The sequence below is a fragment of the Mastacembelus armatus genome, chromosome 17, assembly GCF_900324485.2.
Source record: "Mastacembelus armatus chromosome 17, fMasArm1.2, whole genome shotgun sequence".
In the NCBI taxonomy this organism is placed as follows: domain Eukaryota; kingdom Metazoa; phylum Chordata; class Actinopteri; order Synbranchiformes; family Mastacembelidae; genus Mastacembelus; species Mastacembelus armatus.
The window spans coordinates 19890833-19912195 of NC_046649.1; the positions used below are offsets into that span (position 1 = coordinate 19890833).

The 21363-nt window shown below is 39.5% G+C and overlaps 1 protein-coding gene across 1 annotated transcript in view; it reads right to left on the reverse strand.

Moving 5' to 3' along the window:
* The window catches only part of ak5 (adenylate kinase 5), a 52161-nt gene extending 33109 nt beyond the window's left edge, over nucleotides 1-19052 (reverse strand). Inside the window, exons 1-5 of the mRNA XM_026314620.2 lie at nucleotides 18759-19052; nucleotides 17158-17344; nucleotides 15368-15535; nucleotides 12174-12346; nucleotides 9758-9871 (exon numbers count right to left, since the gene is read on the reverse strand). Of these exons, the coding sequence (XP_026170405.1) occupies nucleotides 9758-9871; nucleotides 12174-12346; nucleotides 15368-15535; nucleotides 17158-17344; nucleotides 18759-18818 (702 nt within the window). The 5' untranslated portion in view covers nucleotides 18819-19052. The remainder of the gene's footprint in view (nucleotides 1-9757; nucleotides 9872-12173; nucleotides 12347-15367; nucleotides 15536-17157; nucleotides 17345-18758) is intronic.
* Between the last annotated feature and the right edge of the window lie 2311 nt (nucleotides 19053-21363).

Here is a 21363-nt window from a genome sequence, read left to right on the forward strand (position 1 = left end):
GTCAGGTAACAGCACTGATCTGAGTAATAGAGATTTAATTTGTGCCACTCCAACGAGTGTGACTGGTGCTGTTTCACAAAGTCCAGCACAAAAAGACATTCCTTGGTAACCAGAGAGTGGGTAAACTAAACACACCGACAAGGACGCTGTTATCTGTCTAATGCCGAGCAGCATCAAGGTGAAATAACTTGGTTTCTGTGGCTCTGACTGCCAGTTGTTTTTCCAAGAATCTTAACCTGCTCGCCCTCGCCGGGAACGTTCCTCTAAATAAAGCTTCAGGTGTGGTTTATTACTATTCCAACTCCTCCGCTCATTTTGCTCCTGTGGTGCTGAAATGCACATAAGGAAGACTCCAGAGTCTGCAATTGAACTGGCGCTCTGCCAGAGCCAAAAATAGCTTCGATGGCGTTGTTTATTGACTTGCATGTCACTCCACCAATGGGACTATGTTTTGCATCTTTGCACAGCAAAGTTTCTGTTCCCATGGTGACCATTCTTGTGCCCTTGTTATTTTCTTGGGTTTTACCATTATCATAGAGCATAATCACACAATGCAGTTATTTCTATTGGGTTAATAGATTTATCATTGTGAGAGTGTCATCCTCACATCACATCAGAGGGAAAAGGCATCGATGTGAAAGTGTTTTAATGCTGGCAGTTTTGTCGGTGATGCTATCTCTTGCCTAAAGGCCAGGAACCATGTGATAGACTTCCTCTTTTGCACACACAATCTTAAATGAAGTGCAAACCTGATCGCTGTGCCAAACATGACCTCTAATACTCTTTTAAGGCTGCTCTGCCAAATGAACATGATCAAAAGCAAACAAGCAGAGAAATAACAAGAGACACAAGTGCTGAAATGCAGAAAAATGTGGCTTCCTGTTGTGCTGCGGAGGAAACACAGCATCCTTCATGAAGCAAAACTGTAGATGCATAATACTGATACTGTTACACACAGAACCAAGCCTTCCACAGTGTTTAACATTTCACAAATTTTTCACACAGTTTAGGCTGTTTACGTACAAACCACATGTTTTTTCAAGCTGTATTTGGTTTGGTAAAGCAGACCTTGTGTTAGGCAATAAAAGTTATATCTGATTCCAGATTTTCAAACTCGAGCTAATAGTTTTCCTGAAATGTACCTTCTCTTGTGCTCATACCAGTTAAGTCTAGTACATGAAGAAACAAATGAGTATGGGCATCAATCCAAAATAATGTTTGCTTTTGGCTAAGTTCATTGTGTTTGGCTCTCTAAGCATGTGGAGCTGCTGACTATCAGACATCTCCATCTGTCTCCATAAACCCAGCCATCCTGGGGTTGTTGCCTCTATTCACTGTGCAGCAGCTCTCATAGAGAACAACAGACGTCCATTCTCAGCCAGCTCAGGAAGGTTTTACTGCCATCAATTTTACATGTCCAAACAAACAGAGCTATAGTAGGGCACATAATTATAATAAATGTCACCATATTTACTGTGGACATAACATGCTGGAGCAGGCAGCTTTGTTTTAATCTCGTTAATCTCATTACTGGAAAATCTGTTGATTATGTTTTTAATTAATTTTAATAAAAGATCTTTCTACAAAATGCCAGAAAAGTATGAAAATTGCCAATCATAACTGTCTAAAGCCTAAGATGACAGATTCATATTTTTTATTTGTTCAACCAATAGTCAAAACTGTAGGATTTAAGATCAAAGAAACTAAAGAACATCTAAAATAACTCTAAATAGTTGCCATTTAATCTTTTCTGGATTAACTAATTAATTAGTCACAAGTATTTCCACAAGAACATTTTGACAACTTTCTAGGCTGTGACTGGGACTTAACACTATCACTTCTATTACAATTGTCCCTTTAACCACTAATCTGCCTTTATAACCAGCACTGAAGTTATTTTAGTTCAAGCTGGCTGGTCCAAGTTTGACCAGAAAACCAAAGCTTCCATCTGTGATGCCAATCAAAGCTCAGTCAACGCCTGTAACCTGCACAGGTTCTGTAACCATCAGCTTCACACGTTTCTAGTTTATTTATCATCAAAGTGTATCTAGGTGTAATCTCACAGAAAACAAGCTGGTAAAGCAGGAGAGCGGTGTAAGCTTGAGAAGAATAAGCTAAAAGAAGAAGAATTTTACTGTCTTTTCCCTTAAGCTTGAAGAATGCTCAGTCTCACAGGAGCGGCTGGATGAAGCCATGTGCACTGGCAATATGCAGTAATTAATTCTTGTCAGAGCATAATGACTTCATTTCTCTCTGACATTTGGGAGGATTGTATAAACAGAGGTAAAGACTGCAGTACAGCTGCCATTGTTTTTTTCATAACAACTGTGATACACGAGTATTTAGGCAACACGACAGCTTCACCCTCAAACTGACCGATGACCAGTCAAAACTTTGGCCAGTTCATAGCTATTTACGGTGATTATGTGCTGGTGACCTTTCACCCAATTTTGTGGCTTTATGTTGATTTTTTTTTTTTTTTTTAAATAATCAGTTAACAGTTTAGTCTGTAAAATGTCCCAAAACAGTGGAAATGCTTGTTTTATAACATAAAACCGGGAGAAAAGCAGAAAAATCCTCATAATTGTGAGGCAGGAACAAACACGCTGGTGATGTGGTCTCTATCAATACTGATAGATCAATGTGTGCATTCAGGCCCCCCACAGGTAGAGGGAGAGGGATGGACAGATTGACAGACACCTCCATATATAGGTGTGTTTGTGAAAAGGCTCCAGGGGAGGATGAGGGGCAGCTATAAAGGGGAGCAGGACAGCTGTGGTGCCCCACAGGTGCTGCTCACAAATGGCTGCTGTGATGTTGTAAAGGGCAAAGGAGCAGCATGGGGTGAGGGGAGACTAATGAAAATGGATGTTTCGCGTCCTCAGAGGATCACTTGATCGCCTTCAGTTCTCGCACAGCGCTGGGGAATATGGAATCCAAAATAAGGAACTGAACTTTAAAGAATATTAACTATACAGAGACAGACACAACAGAGTTGCGTGTATAAAAACTGACACATTAGTTCTACAGTACTGTAGATATTGACAATGTTTAAAATGCTCATTTTAGTGGAAAATTGTATTTCATTTTATTGTACTGGCTGCGATGTTAAGTATTGATCCTCTAAATCTGATTTCATATAAGGTGTTTCTGCTTTTTTTAAGTGATCAAATACAAAAGCAGACAAAGTGCAGCCTGCAGTCCAGCACAGGAATCACTTTCTGCTATTACTGTTGAGGACATGATTTGCTTTATTACTTTTCTAAACAGTAATATAGCCATGTAGAAACTATAGTCTTATGGTGTTTATACATGACAGATTTATGTTATAGCCTTTTAATTTGCATCTGCTTCTCAAATAATTTTTTTAATCATCACTCATTTTCTTCCCAGGAATCCAAGTCCCTGTAGTTTAATTCACCTTCAGTTAAAGTTTCCAGACGCTGACTGTGTTATTTTCTGTGCCTCTCTATCTGCTTCCGCCCTTCATCTTTAATCATAGCAGCCTCAGTCTTTCTTCTTCTCATCTCTGTGTTAATCTCCGCTCAGCAGCCTCACTGGGGGTTTTAACAGCAGCACTACAGGTTTGTTTGCAAAAGAGCTATAAGGCTTGTTAAGCTGATTCAGGTGCAGTGCAAAAGGAATTATTAGTCAATTAGTGGATTAGTTAAATGTATCCGCAACTATTTCAGTAATTTATTCATCCAAAAATCTGACTTTGACTTGTAGAGAAATACGACTGAACATCTTTTGGATCTGAAGGTTATTAGAAGAATAAAAAGCCATTTGGAGATGTCACCTTAGCTTCTGGCACCTGGTGATAAACTTTTACTATTTTCTGATATTTTATGCAACAAATGTTAAATTGGTTTATCAACAATCCAAATAGTAATGAAGAAAACTATCAAATACCTATGTACAGTTTAACTTTAGCTATACATTTTTTTGCCACTGCTAAAATCAGCACCAACAGCTTATGTGACTGTAGCAACACAGATTTGTAAGAGATGTAATTTTGTCCTGATGGGACTGATGGGAGCTGGAGATGAACATGAACACATTCAGATAAATGTCAACAATAAGTCAGAATTAGCTGACAGGCATGAAGCTGGATGCTGAAACATGTTTCTTAGCAACAGGCAAAGATTTCTTTTATTTGTTCTAAACAAATACACAACAAAAACACAAAGGTTGTTTCTTTGTTTCACTCAGTGTAAAGCTACATCATTATCAGGGTCTGGCTATAAAGTCAGTGTTCAAACATTTGGCTTTTGAGAACCTTTTGGGAAATGTGAGAAGGTTAAAGCCACTTTCTGACTGCATATTGGACTAGAGCTCAAGGAGGAAATTAGCCTAGATAAAGACAGCTGACTGACTAACTCCAAAGTTAGCAAATCTATTTTCACAGCACAGTCAGAATGTAAGTTTGTGGTTTCAGAGGAAGTACTGTAACCATTTCACTTACTCTGCAACCTGCCGTTTTTACATTTTTACAATGAGACACAAGTTAAAATATTGAGCTTAAGGGATTGTATAAAAATGATTGTGGTATGCTAACACAGAAGCCACACAGAAACACTTCAGCAGTAAACACACAGCTTCTCCTTTAACGCTCCACAATTAAAGCAAAGGTCAAACTAGTCCTTTAAGTCAATCGATCTGATTTAATTATTTATTGGCACTTTCAATTATGAGGTGCTAAGTTTGAGATCCAGACTCACACTCAATAATTCATCTCAGCGCTCTCCCTGCTCCTGTGCCACACAAAAGGCCCTTTAATAACCAGCAGTTGTCACTTAATTTGATTGTAACTCCAAAGGCTGCTGCATCTGTGCATTATTGGCTGAGTGGTCCAGTCTTTGTGAGCTGGGACACGTTCATAAACACAACTCTATACACGTGTTATCTACGTGATTTCATCTGCAGTGAACTTCTTTCAAGTCCTTATGTAACCCTGGGCCCGTGTGCAAACAGCCATCAGCTCTGCTTTTATACAACAACTGAAATAATATTGTGACAATAAAAAAAAATCTGTGTTTATCTGCTATAAAATCTAATTCACCAATTTAAAGAAGTGAGATGTAGCAAGATTTGATTTATGAGACTTCCAGGCTGCCTGTATGGGATTGCCTGTTAACGTTACTGTTAATCAATAGATGTGAGTTAGTCTTTATAACTGCAGCTGTATTTTTCCTTTATTTACAGCCGATGTTTAATCACATCTAATCCGCTCCATGTTGGAAAAAACTGGAAATGCTGATAATAACCATAGTAATAGCTTGATTGTGAGTTATCAGGCTGGGGGGTGTGATTGTGTGAGTATTGTCTTGTTAGAAATCCTGCTCTACAGCAGCCAGCCATCTCATTTCTTTGCTTTGTTTCCTCGGGCTGCGTTCAGACAGGGAACACGTAGCGAGGGGAATCTGCTGTCAGGCGAGGTGGACGGGCAGACGGCAGCGGCCACATTATGAGCTCTCATTACACACCGAGACTTGGCCTCTTTTTGCAAAGATACAATTGCCAAAGAGAAAAGACAAAATAACAAAGACACGAAAGAGGCTTAGCGGTCCACGGTGTTAGCGTGATGAGACTCCATACACAATGCCTAGAACAGTTTTGTGTGCAGTACATCATGTATGCCTGGCTATGTCTGAACAGAAATACAGAGGAGGAAATGAATGCTAATTTATGATGCATTAGAACAAATCCACAGAAGAATTAGGTATTTATTAATGTACCAAATACTTTGAACTGCGGAGATATTTTTATATTAACAAATGCTTTTGAGGTGACGGTTTTGAGCGCTCAGATACACAGGAAGATTTCAGACCCCTCTACTCTCTGCACATTTTATTGTGTTGGATATATGATGGATATGAACTAAAACTGAAATCTCTCATCTACAAAAGAGGCCTAACTGAGCTCTTTGTCTAAGCCCATTTTAGGAGCAATTACAATTTGGAGTCTCCACAAGCTTTGCACACCTGTGTTTGGGCAGTTTATCCCAGTCTTTCTGGCAGATTCTCTCAGGCTCCGTCAGATCAGATGGCTAATGTCTGTAAAATGCCATATTCCCCAGAGATGTTCTGTGAGGTCTCAGTCTAGGTTTTGGCTGGGCCATTTAGAGATGTGTCCTAAAGCCACTCACTCCAGTTTTATTTCAAGCACCTTTCTGGGCTTTTCATTCCTTCAGTTCTGACCGGTCATACTGTCACTGCTGCTGAGAAGAGCCCTGGTGGTCCCAAACTTTTTTCACTTCCCAATTATTGAGACCACCATGCTCCTAGAAACACTTGGAGTTTAGAAAGCATGGCCTCCCCTCAACCTGATCTATCCTTTGCCATGATTTACGTGGAGGAGATCTACAGAAAGTTTCTTGACTCCATGACTTAGTTTTTTGCAGTATGAATTGTGGGACCATGTACACTCAGGTGTGTCCAATCAAATCAGTTTGCCAAAGGTGAACTCCAGTCAAGTTCATCTCAACAATACTACACATGCAGGATGCAACTGGCCACAATTTGTGCAACAACAAATGGTCTGAATATTTGAAGAAAAGAGAGATTTTAGTTTTTGATTTTTAATAATTATTAAACACTTTTAAAATCATGTTTTCGCGTTGTCATCACTGGGTTTTATTGGATGTAGATTGTTGGGTAAAAAAAATTATCTATTTAAAATAAAACTTACAGTAAAGTGTGCAAAACGTCTAGGGTTTGAATACTGTCTGAAGCCATTCTATATTAGTGTGTGCAATTGTCTATACACCATTTGTGAGCATGTGTCGTACAGCCTTTGTTGTCTGTGCAATATGCAATAAGAAACATAGAGAGAGTGTGTTTTGCACAGTTTGTTAATTTAAAGGACTAGATAAAACTGACTATACAACCATCTGACTACGTTAACAACCCAGGATGATGAGATAAAGCTCAATATTGTTTACTAAATGGTTCCTCTTGAAGAGCCCCAGCTGGTTTCTTCTGCAGGAGCCAGCAAACGCCCATGTAATCACCCCTCAGCACCACTGTGGAGCTGTAGTTTGTCTACTGCTGTTTGATATTTACATTCACACTCTGCTTCAGTGCTTCCTTGAGTGACACATTAACAAAACACATGGCTGTCAATGGTCCACTCACTTGTACAGGGATCGAATGAGCCTCATCAAACAGTGTAGGTCATGTGACACCCACGGGCACATTTTACCAGGACTGACATGGATAATTACTGGTCCCTGCAGAAATTCATGGTCTTATTACTGTAAGATATAATGCAAAATTTAACCAATTGCCACAATGGTTGCAAGACTGGACTGAACAACCATGTTAGACTATGGCTTTGGGAGTTTCAGAGCAGGGAAAACATTTCTCTCCACCTGGAATATTAATCCTGTCCAGATGGGATTTGAGACTCTGATGTCCTTCCCTCTTGTTCCTTGTAATGGAGTGAAAATGTCCTGATTATAAGATCAGTCATAGATTGCACTGACCCAAACCCATTCCCCAACCACTCTCAAAGTCACTGAGTGCTATTTAAAAATTGATAAATGTAAAGCATGATAAAAGCAATTGGCTGTTGTGTGACATAATTGGCCACTCAGTTGTAAAGGATAGATTTCTATTAAAGGGTTTTAGACATTTATGCATTTGACTTTCATTATTTAGCTTCCTTTTTTTGCTAATTTGCATTGTTGATGTTTTCACTGGGCTTTGCGAGGCTTCATAGCTTAAAGTAAAGTTTTATCGGACAAAAGCTACGTAACACTTTATTCATCGTAAGGAAAAAAAAGTCAGAACATCTAGAATGACAGCTGCCGTGTATTTCTTAGGCTTTCTCACGGATTCCTCGTTCTAACCAAGTCCTCCTTCTCCGTGCACATTTCAGCAACACTGAGCATTGACTGAGCAGCGAAATGGAAAAGTTATTCACTGTTGAATAGCTGATTAGCAGCAGCTAAACCAGTCCTGATTTAAGGGACTGTGAGCACCATCGATTGTCACCATGAACCGTGAACTCTGGGTCAACGCGGACTTTAAATATTACACACTAGATGAGAGCAAACTCTCAACCTGATTGCAGGCACTCTGCCTGAGTTACAGCTGGATGCAAATTAGAATATAACACTGTGTAGTCTAGCTACCAATAACAACATAAAACAGTAACCAAATTCCATCAGTCAGTATCTGTGAAAAAAGGCTCTCAAGCACTTTAATGGTAAACACTTGTAATGGACCCACTGTAGGCTGCAGACTCTCCTGCCAATATTGTGCTTCAGGGACTAATATAGAGAAACTAACACCACCATTACTGGTCATTATGATTGTTCTAGGAGGAGAAGTTCTAATACTGAAACTTTTGCTTTCTATAATAAGTTTTATAATGAGTTCAGGTAAATTCAGTGACGATGAAATGACAATTAGAACCCTCCAGGGTCACACTGAGCTCGCTAATGTTATGGTATAGCTGTGCTTTTGAAGTCTGGACCCCTAGAGAGCTGTGTTACTTGCTTGATGTTCAGAAAATCCCTGCATTTTGATGAGCTGCCTGCCTGTAAACCACAATGTCTTGGTTTTTATTTCCACACATTTTAAATACAAAGATGCATTGTGTGGGAGTGAAATATTTGGCACCTATGGCAGAGCTGTCTACCACTGAATTAATGAAACAATAAAGAATTACTTTTGCTGCAGAGCAGTTAATACAGCATGCCCTTACTTTTTTCAATGAGTAATTGATTTCAGTTTTGTAACAACGTGGTCCAATGCCCGGCATACCCTCAGTTTGAAATCTATTTAGCAACCTGCTAAAGCCTCCACCATTCGACTTAGCCTTGCTTGAAGGTGGTTAAAGGCCAGAGGGCTTAATTTGCCAGTGGTATGTGGGCTTGTTGAAAAAGACCAGAAATGCCTCATATCAGCACTGGAAGGTTGCAGGGCTTGAGCATATTGCAACAGTCCAGAACCACAGCAGTTAACAGGATGTCTCCTCTCAAATGTCAGTCAGCTGCCACCACTGGAACATCCCACCCAGAGTCTTGAATCTTACACACTATTTCAGCAAATATGCCACGTTGATGAAATGTGCACACTAACTACAGTAAGTTATGTTTTCACAAAGAGTGAGATGAGTTCAGTTCAAAGTTCAGTTTGATGTTAAAATAATACTTAATAATGCAAAATAGATGCAAGAATATTGTTCTACTTTAATTCTAACGAGTCTAAATGTTAATTAGTTATAGATGGAGATTGGTCATTTGGAATTGTGAACGATAAAACTAATGACAGTCTCCGGGTACTCTCCAGCTTCTGATATGAAATACATCAAACCCTAGAGGTGTGGCTGAAACCACTGATCCACTGCCACTGCCGTCCTTAGATCTCCTGCTACTGGAGATAAAACCAGTGTGATACCAGCTTCAGTGTGTGCCGTGCAATCAGCTCATTTACATGTTTGGCTTGTAGCAGGTGCCTACTTGAATAGCTCTTTGTGTATGTTGGACACACGGATAAGAACTCTTGCTGGGTCTATTGCACAAAATAGCCACAGTGACTTGTCTAGATGCCAGAGGAAAAAGATGATCTGTTCCAGCTGGTCAGAGGCTGAAAGTTATGCAATGCAACAACAAAGGAGAGCAAATAAATAAAGTCCCTTTTATAGTAAAGGAGCTAGAAGATCAAAATGCTTTACTGAGACAGCAAACTATTTATACACTGGAACAAGATGTAATCTATTGCATTGGAATAAACATATAGAAACTCACCTGGTCCTCAAAGGACAAGGCCTGTCCGACATCACGAGGGAACCCATCTATGACGATACCACTGGCATCTGGGATCTTCATAATCTTCTGCTTAATCTCAGTTATTGTGGTCTCCTGAAAGCAACAGCAACCATGACTATCACCACTTGGCAGCTCAGTTAAATGTCAAGAGCTTGACATCAAACAACCATGTATACAGCGATTTTTATCAGTGCAAATACCCACCATATGCAGACGCAGGTGCTTGGAATTTTGGCTTCCCAAATTTATATTTAATTTTACTTTATCACATTTTAGTGAAGAAGCAGAAATGAACACCTTGAAAATAAATAATGAGCAGCTAATTTAGAGTCCTAAAGTATAATCCATCTATATTTTCAATTGTATTGTAACAATCCTGAATGCAGAAGAACCACTGTCCACAGTGCAGCTGGGGCCAGAGTGCCAGCAGCTTTTAGCATCATTTACTTCCTCCTGCCTAGAGGAGGTCAACATATTCACATGTATTTCTCCAGGCATAATGTATCATATGATATGGCAGAACTACATGAGCAATGCTCTGATCTAAAAATAACATCCGTGGCCAAGGCCAACGCTAACACAGACATTTAATTTCCTGCCAAGCACAGACTAAGAGCAGTGGCCCTGCAGTCTATGCAGAGATTAAACCTAATCAAACAGATTCATGTACGTATGTAAGATAAAATAACAAAAGCTAGTCTATGAAAAGCTGATCCACTCACAGGAATGCCAGTCATCAAATAATCATCTCTGTCTCGCAGAGAGTCTATCTACAGCATTCTAGCAGCCATCAAACATCCAAACAGCAACTAGAGAGAATCATTTAAGCTGAGCCTGAGACCCTCACACCCTCCACCCTTTTACCGGGGTTATTTTACATATATATATATATTTATTTACTTATTATTTGATTAACCAATAGGTCATTTATTTGATTAACCATTAGGTCATTTCTTTAATTCAACGTAAGAAAAATGTGAAAAATGAACACATGGGAGATGTTGGAGCTATGACAGTGACAGTTGTGCTTAAAAACTGAAAACTAATCAACCAAAGATTTGGGTTTAAAAAAGGCCCTGGATTCTTGTTCTACAGTCTGAGAATCTGTTGTTAATCTTTAATTTTAGACCAGACTGAAACATCCAAGAGCCTCTTATGAGAGAAGACATGTGGGATTTCTGAGGGTACAGAAGTTCAGAAATATATTGAGTCACATGACCCTGCAGTGAGTAGCAGAGAAACAGCAAAAACTTCAAGCTGATTTGATAGTTGGTTGAGGGTGAGTGAAGTAGTGCTGTGTGTTTACTGGGGGGGGGCTCCTGTTTAAAGCTTCAGAATAAAAGTCTTCCCATACACCCAGGACTACTCAGCCTCTTCCTCTCACTGTTGCATACAGAAACAGTAAGAAACTGACCTCTAATCTGCTTTGCTAAACTAATCGTGTGGAAATGAAATGCTTAACAGCCACCAGTCACTTTATCATATCTTGGCCTACTTTGATGTTTATCTTATTGGTTCTTGGACTGACATCTGCTGAACAGTCAGAAGAGACTGTGGTGTCGTGCCAGACCTGTAAGGAAGGGATGATAAACAACGAGGTGGGCAGATACTGAAGATAGTTCATGACAGGACACAAACTAAAAACTGCCACAAAGCAGACGAGGCTTGATGTCTGGGCTACAGCCTTGTACCTTCTTCATCGTGTTGCCCTAATTAAAGACTTCTCTCTTTAATGTGTTAATATTAAACACATCCAAAAAAATGAAAATCAGTCATTCATTAACAATATTTAATATATCTGGGAAATCTCTGACGGATGGTTTTAGCTAAGGATGAAGCGTGTTTATTTCTAGGACAGCTGGAAACGTACTTTCCCTCATTTGATTACAAAATACATTCATAAGCTTTAGCTTCAGTTCCCATATGTACATGCACTCCACCTCAGTCTGCTGTTCTGCTAGCTCTTTTAAAACACAGCATGCATTCGCTGTTTAATGTTGTAATTTCACTCTCTAATTGTCCTTGGATATGCACAGTTACAAATTTTAATCAAGGAAAGTCTTTATTTTATACACATGATGAACTGGGAACTTGAGCTAAGGCCTATCCATGTGTGTTTTCTATGCATTTCTGACAGAGTGGCCCACAAACAACCACAGGGGGTCTGGCAGAGTCATTATCTTGCAGTGAGGGAGGCTAATACGACAGATAAGCATCCATCTCTGCAGCACGCTTGTGATATGGATGCTGCTAATTAGTCCCTTGTTACATGCATGCTGTGATAATGACCTGCGAGTGACTGGACACACTCTACACTCATCCTTCTTCTCCTAGTCTCCCTGTTTCACACACATACTCCCCTCTCCTCCTCTCTCCTTCTCTGTTTCTCTGCTACCTGTGGTGCCAGTTCTCCATTGGTGATGATTTTAGCGATCAGGCTCCACTTTCTGTTACTGGTGGCGTTGTGGATCATCTTCTTCCTCAGCAACTCGCCCACGGACACGTACTGGAAGCCATAGCGCTCTGCAATCTTCAGGCTTTGTGTTCCTTTGCCGCTGCCAGGGCCACCTATGCACAGAATAGAGAGAGAGGGAGCTGTTGATGTTTTGGGAGAGATTTTGTCGTGCGTGTAAAACATTATATGTGTGGGTGTGTTAGTGTAGGCGCATATGTGTGTATGTTTTACCCAGTATGTGAGAGTTTGCCTGTGTGTGAGAGGGTGTTTGCGACTGAGTGTGTGTCTGTGTGTTTTGTAAGTGCGGGGGAGAAGGGCACGTGGGGGGGGGGGGGCAGATGAGAGAAACAGGTATGTGTGAACCTCCTACATTCGCTAATAAATCCTCTTCTTTTTCTCTCAATATTTTAACAGCGATGACAAGAGACAACAGCTGTTACAGTAGCTTGATGATCAAAGTGCAACTGAATTTCACTCATAAAATGATCATAATTTCAAAATCAAAAGTCAAAATAACAAAGATCAGAAAATATGAAATTTATCATTTGGGATTTCCACAAAGGGATTATTATAATTATTAGTACGAATATCTAAAAGGTGCTGGACAGGTTTTCTATCTGGCCTGTCAGTTTGTGTAAGGCATCTATAAGCACCTGTGAAAGTCATCTGACAAGCCGAATACCACGACAATTGCACTTCTTTCAGAGATGCTACTGTTACCATAGAAATGTCAACTACCCCAAAGATGGTTTGAAATTGCTCCGGCTCGTGAGCAAGTTGTGTCTGTAATTTATTCCATCATTGTGTTACTGACAGGAATGATTTTTTAGTGATGTGAGTGTGTGCCCAAGTGAAGAAAATCATCACAACTCAGATATTGTTAATATAATATTTCATTAGACTTAAATTAAATAGTCCAAATCTGACCCCCAGGTTTCAGTGAAGTGATTGGAATATGACTCTGAAGGTATGCTCAGTCCTAAATGATGCTTGTAATTGTGTAAACAGGTATTTTGTGCTGAGCTAGCAATTGCAGGACTTAAGTCAGATAGGCTAAAGTCTCTTTCCTGATGGTAGGAAGCAGGATTCAGTCTGTGAATCATATCCAGCAAAGTTTCTCAATTATTTTTGTTTCATTGTTGACACAACAATTTCTGTCATTTTTTATGTAAACAAATAACTTGTTTCACTCTTTAGTGTTAGGTTCTTATCTCTGTCTTTGAGTGTCAAAATAAGTATAAAGACATTTGCCTTTAGAAGTGTTCAGACTAGCCTGGCTTATTTAAACCACATTAAGACCTTTAGACCTGAACCAAAGCCATGTTTTGATCGATCTGTGGAAGAGCATAGAAAATGCAGCTGACAATGTAGTGGATGTCTGTTTTCTGTCAGCTGAGTGATATCAGTATCCAAATTAAGTTTGGATGATCACTCATAGTTTATTTAGAAGGAGAAGATCAATATTACACCTTTTGTCTCTAAGTATGAAATTTCAGAAAGGACCTAAACAGCCAGTCAGGCTCCGACTAAAGACAAAAGTGAGGGTTAGAGATCACAGTATAGATGGATTTCATTCAGAGTCAGTCTTAGTGCTTCATCTTGTTAGTAGTCTTTGTGCTAAGCTAACAGTCTCCTGAGTGTAGATTTATATTTAACACAAAGACATGAGAGTCATTTCAATCTTCTCATCTAACCATCAGCAGGAAAGTGCAGTGACTAACTACATTTACCAAAGCTATTCCTTTTAAATATGAGCACAATGTAGCACGCTGATCTCTTATTTAAAATCAGCATTATAAGACTGTGATTCATTTTTTATGTAGTTATGGTCAAAACCTAGACATTTATTTTCATATACAAGGGAAGTGAATGTCACATATTTGTCATGGCCAAGATTTTTGACTGAACAAGTGTAGCTAAAAGCATTAATGATGGTTCAGTTTAATTTAAGTGTCCCAGTAAGTCATAATCACATTTGTGCTTCTCCAGCTGTGGTCATTATATTAACAGTTGATCCTTTAAATTTGCCAGGAGAATGTACTGAGGGAAAAAGCAATAAAAAGCAGTGGAAATGGTTGTTATGTGATGATAATGGAGATGCTTTTCAGTAGAGAGACGGTGTACGAGGATAAAAGAGAAGCCCTAATATGTATTTAGCAGATGTGCACTATGCCATACGTTTGTATAGTTCAGCCCAATCTGCTCTCAACCTCCTCCTGACCACAAATGTCTTTACTAGCCTCTCTTTCTCTGTGTGAAACTGACAGACAAAACATTTGCCATGATCTTCCAAAAGGATGACAGCTGCTGCCATCCTGCTTTGCCTTTAAAATAGGGCACAATGTGCTGATAAAGACGAGATAGGAACTGGCTTTGTGCTGCAAGGACAAATAACTATTATCCACAGTACACACAGAGTGAACATCTCAGGAACACACCAAAGGCAAAACATGCCGTAGCAGAATGCTATCAGAAGTTTTTGAGAGTTTATAAATAGCAGCTTTGTTGGCCCAGTTTAACCAGTACCATCACTCTTATTGTGCTATTATTCTTAATTTAGAGCATTATTGAATGTGTTCGACTGGTTGATGCAGGCTCACGTTAGGGAGTGTCAGTGTCTAACACAGTGAGAGACATTCAACAAGATCTTCCCTGCTGATATAAACAGAGAGTAGCGGTGCTACGTTCAAACATACCAGGAAAACACACTACTGGGGTACACACACACACACACACACACACACACACACACACACACACACACACACAGACACCAAGTCACAGATTCCCACCCAGACTGTGTATTTATAGATCATCAGTGAGGCAAATATAACCTTCTGTTTTGTATTTTTTTGACCTTTTTATATACAAATGGATGAAGCTCTCAGCAGAAGCAATAAAGAGATACTCACTGCAGGGATTTTCTAAAATATGTTTACCAATCTCTTATCTAATGGAAAACATGATTCAGGAGAAATGCACTTAACAATAGAAAATCAGAAGCACCAGTTGAAGAAACTTTAAATAGACCATCCTTCGCTTTTGTCACAAAGTTTTTTCTATTCCTGTCTTGTGCAAAGATACACACATTCACAGTGTAAATGTTTGTGTTCCCGTTTGTACTGCTCCTTTACCAATGACGAGGATGACTTTGGGTCGTGGTCTTGATGGATCAAACACCTCGTACTCCTCTATGAGCTCCGCCGTCTCTGACAGGTCTGAGTCGCTCTCGATGGAGAACTGGCTGATGGGAGGGAGGCGGTCGTACCGTCTGTAGGGAAAGTTGGGACTGTCGGGCAACACTGTCACACACACAGACACACACACACTGAGTTATAAATGAAAACCAATTATGCAGACGAAGAACAAAACCAAGTTCCTTATTAAATATCTTAGAAATATAGTGAACATTATTCATTTTCAAATGTGCTGCCAATCATTTCATAGCTGAAGGCGTCACAACATCCCAAATACTGAAATCCCACTTCATAACCAAAAACAAAGAGTCATGTTTGTTTTAACAATCAGACATTAAATTAGAGATGGATGTAAATTACAGCACTGAAGATGGTATTGATCATGCAGTCTTTGAAATGATAACACAGAGATGAAAAGTTGAACCTGAGGTGAACAGAGGAGCTTTTTTATGCAAGCATTTTACCAAAACATATAAATTGCTCTGTTGAAATAAACTATGAAAAATACACAGACGTTTGCAAATTACAACTAATGTTGTTCCACCTGACTGAATCTAAAAGTTCACTCCTAACGTTACTAACACATAAAACAGGCAAACAAAAGAGTACGTTTAGGAAATGGCAGCATTCGCTTCCAGCAAAACATCTGAAACACGGCAGATCCCAGCTTCATTATAAGGGACTGATAAGACAGAAAGCTCAAAGCCTGATTAGGCTGCAGTTTCCAGCAGCTAAACTGAAACTTACAGGCATCTTTAACACAATATCTCTAAAAGCAGGAGTCTGCCTGAAATGCATCTCTCTGACGGCGGAGGCTTATCTTTATAAATGATATCGCTACATATCTGTGCAGTGATGTTTTTACGTACACATAACTCAGTTCTGTTTTATTCTCACCACCAGTTACTGTTACTATGTACGTTGCTTACATGGTCAACACGCATCATCAAACAAAGAGGTTAATGTCTGATTTTATATTAGACCTAATAAAACAATGCAAATAGAAAATGTCATTAGCATACTGGAGCTGCAGTCAACTTTGGCTTGCAAATTCTTACGGTGTTTTCCATCTGCAGTTCTTCCTAAACCAAGCAGTCCTGCTCGAAACCACAGATGGAAATGATAACTGATGAATGTTGAGTCTTCTGGGATCTTCCCTTATATATTATTAATAAATAACTACACACATTAATCTGCCTTTTACTGTACATTAACAGATTGCCAGTAAATCCACAGGTCAGTGAATGCAGCACAGGCATGTCAAGGCCGGATTCTTTGCGAACACATCATTTTCTAAAAGTTGTAGCTGGTATTTTGGACAGATTGTCTGCGGGAGCACCTTAGGGAACTAAATCTGAGAGTAGTGATGCCGAGAGCTGTGCTTCACACTGGAGCAGGGGAAAAATAACTCCTGAAAGTCTTCCTGTACTTCAGAGAAGAGCGCACTCTTAACAGTGTCTACAATGGGGCTCATGAGGGTACAATACAAAAGTCAACACCCTTTCCTGTTCAAACACGAAACCAGTTTGGGCCTGATGAGTGAGAGAGGAAAGTATACTGCTGCCAGCATTCTCAGAAGGAAGACAAGTGGCATAAGATTTATATTTTTGCTCCTAGTTATCATTTTTTGAAGTGGCGAAGTTGTGTCTGGTGCATTTTCTGTGGACCTACTAGACTGATTCAGCTCTAGTTTGTGTCATTGTATCCGATCAGCATTAACTGCTCACCATTTCTGAAGAGAGACCTGCGTGATTGGCCCCCATTGAGAGGGGGAAGGGACTTCTTCTCCTGGCCCACGAAAGTATCCCACCGCACCTTGTCTGTTCCTCCGAGCTCCCTGACTTTCTTCAGACAGACCTCCAAATAGTCGATGGGGTCATCGGGCCGGTAGTACATCAAACCTGTCAGCAGGCTCTGGACAAAACAATGAAGGAGGATGTGATAAGATACAGGAGGGAATACACAGGGAGAAGGAGATAAATGTCCTGGCATACGTCTTTGTTATGATGTGTGGTTCTGTGTTCATGTGGTAATGGCTTGATGTAGAGAGATCTGAGATCTGGTTGGCTCCACCAGGGGAACAAAGCATCTCATTTTGTCAGAGTCCCATGAAATTGGACTCAGCCTGGCAAATAAACACAGAGCCCTGATGACCTACTGTTATTGTGGGGAAGGGAAGCCAATGGCTGTGATGAATGTGAGAACCATCTCCATGCCAAAACACAAGTCAAGTGTACATTTGTGTGACATTTGTCTGCCTGACCCTGAATGTTTTAAAACAATATACTCCTCTGGGACTTCACCTCCACCCTCCTCACAAACACCTCCCACCACCAGCGGCATGAAAACAAGCCTCTCCCAGCTGGAAACTGTTTCGTGTGCTCGTGTTCTCACTTGATTGATCATAAATGCACTTTTATTTGAACAGCACTTGTAGGTAGTAAAATCACATTCTAGTTATGATGGTGTGTCACTTCACTGCCTAGGGTAATTGGACTGGCGGTAAATAAATAAGCAGTGATTGCCTGCATACATTAACTGTACCACACTTGGATTAAGTCTAATTAAGTGGATGGGCTGATTTGCTACCCCCTCAGGAAAATGAATGATATTTTATTGGTTTTATTTCTGCAGGTTCTTTTACAGTGTCTGTACAGGGTGAATAAATGTGACTGTGATTCTGGCCTTACTGTACCTTATAGTACAGTTTGCCCTTTATTCTACTAATATTTCTGTAGACTCTTCATTAGTAGTTAACATTTAAACACAAACTTATTCTTCACAGCACTTTCATGTCAGTTTAGCACAAATAAACTGCTAATATTCTTTGAGTTAAGTGTCATATTATCATCTTTTGCTGCAACGGTTATAAAATATGAACTTTTAATATTATTTTTGTTCTATGTCACACTACTCAGAATAATATTCATTTTTCACGATAAAACAATGCACTGCCCAGCTGTGAGCATCTCACAGTGTATAAGCTGGCTCAAGCAAAGGAGCAGACTGAAGACTGTTACAGTTACAGTTTGACTATTATTCAGTGTTTACTGCTATAAAAAGCACTTTTATAATTTAGGGATCACCAGGGGTTTCCTCTTCGTTCAAGCCACTATTTCACCAGGAAACAGGCTTCCTGACTGACTCGTGTCATTCTCACCTCAACCATAACAGGATGTACCTTTTATTATTATTATCATGAATTTATCTTTACCTTGACTCTGACATGCAATACGCAATGCATCGTTGTAAAAATGTGTGAAAATCACGCTGTGTAATCTTCACATACCACGGTCATCATCCCAACAACGCGCACGCCATCTCTCACCTCAAATAGTTGAGGTATCTCCCGCCGTGCGAGATACTCCTTGGCATCGTTGGTATTCATCTCCAGCCGGATTCCCTCGGAAATAACTTGTCCGGAGCCTTTTTTTTCCTCTGATGTCTCGACCTGAACGGTAATTTTCGGTTAACAAGCGAGCTCTGCACAGTGTCCCCTCAGCGCATAGTCCCCTCGTGTGTGGACTTTACAACTGGATTCCTGCAGGCGACACCACCGCGCCACCCTCCTCAGTGATGGGGATGCTTGGCTCGTCCGTCTTCCCTCCTACAGCGCTCTGCCTCCAGCACGCACCATGTGTGCCTTGACGTTGGCACAAAGGTTGCGCGCTGTGTGCCAAAGAACGCACGCACCGCCTCGACCTGGCGTTTTTCACTCGTTTACAGTCCACATCGAAACTTGATGTTCATTTACAATCAGTAATTTGAAATAAATATTGTAGACCATATAGATTTGCACAGACATACAATTCTCACAAAGATTTACAGAGAAAATCTCTCAGATCAAATGTGATGCATTTTTATAGATCAAAATCTCAACAGTATAAACTTATATCAGTAGTATTGATCCGAAAAGACTGACCTGACCTTCAGGCTACTTAAACAAAATAATGAATTGAGGGTTTTAGCTGAAATTGCTATTTTAGTCTTTTTTTTTAGTAAACCTTCTGTTTCCAAGTTCAAATGAACCTTTAAGATCAAAACTTGAAACTGATATAGATTTTTCTCATTAAAATGACTGACAGAATTATCTTATTACAACTATACAGCCTGATGGCCGATGTCCCAAGCATATATGTCTGCCTGTAATTATGTAACTTGCATAAAAATGTATGTCTTTATTTTGGGTTATCCATAGAAACAAATAGAAGCAAAAAAAGTGAATTCCACTTGTCACACAAAGGCCAGTTTGATTTCTTAATTTGTCCCAAAGGATTTGGATCCTTTGAGGCCTCTAATCCTCTGTAAAGGGACAGTTGACCTCAAGTCTCCATTTGGGTTTTATCACAGAACATTAGATTAGATAAGTGACATGAGCTGAATAACATTTCATATGCATGACAAAAAATCAGTCACTGCTGAGGACAAAACAGCCTGAAAATAAAATGCTAATTTATGGATTGGAAATGGAAAAATGATTAAATTTATGTGACTCAGAACTGTTTTGCTGGAGCAGGAACCTATCCTTGCTTTTTCATTTTCTAATGTGATGCATTTTGAGAGGGACATTACTACAATGAGCTCTGTGCAGGCAATGTGAGTAATACTGCAGGTCAAAAAGCAGGAGAAGTAGGAGACATCCGGACGATTAAAGCGGTTGGCGGACCTGTAAAGGCGCCCCGCAGTGTGTCAAATCTGATTTTCCCTGCAGACCTTCTGCTTGCTGTGCTGTGAAGTTACATTAGAATTGCATAAAGGATATGTTTTTTTCATAGCTTCACCTTACAGAAGGCCTCTGGGACACTCAGGCTTCTTCAGCAGTAACATTTTGACATCTGCAGCTTGTGATATTTATGTCACTCACAGTATTGAGGCCCTTACCATTTGGCAGGAGAGGGTTTTTTTATATGAAACTGTCTATCATTTGATGTCGAACCTGTATGCTTGTGTCTTGAGGTATCAAATGCTGACTAAATGATGAATTTCTCAATTAGACATGCAGAAAACCATGTAAAGTAACTCATGAAGTATCATACTTCATTGCAGAGCAATGATAGTGAGAAAAAGCACATTAATAATTTAGCTTTTCACTTCAGTATATGTACAGGGCCTATATAGCTCCTAAGGGGTAAATGATCTATTGTGTAGCTAAGAAAAACAGCAGAGAGGTGTGTTCAAACAGGCGAAATACATGCACAGATGCAGGAGCACTTTGATGGCACAGATGTCTATTCGGTCACTTTACAGTAAGGGTAGTAATCATATAATAAAATAATAATATGTTTACCTAATGCATGATTCACAATGATTTAATACATGGATTAATGCAAGGTGTGTCATGAATTCCTGTTAGTCACTGTTAATAAATGACCAAATCACTACAGTTTTCTGTGATTAACTCATACTTAAATCATTAGTTAACAAAACTAGCTGCATCCACACTACACAAAGGTTCATTTCAAATCCATGTGTTTGATTAGCATCTCTATAAGCACAACAGAACCTATTCTCATTGAAATATGAAGCTTATTGGTGAAATAAACTTTTATAAGATTTACATGGTACTGCATGAACCATTTGTAATTATGCCACATTTATTGGTGGATATTTTTTTCTTTGTTTGGTGTGCAGTGTGGTAGAAATTACTGCAAAAATAATTTAGCATGTGCAATTTCACAAAATGGAACATAGTGACCCAATAAACTGACAAAAAGCATGAAGAAGAACACGTAATGAGTTCGTTACTTTATTAAAAAAATAAATTACTTGGATGTCATTTGATTTCTTGAATGCAACGTGTAAATATGTCGTAAAAAATAAGCACAATTTTATAATTACTAATGAATGTTTTCTCTAAAACATCCATGGAATATTCTTTACTCTTTACACTAAAGCTTTTATTTTGAAATACATTCTACCGGAAGTACTCACCG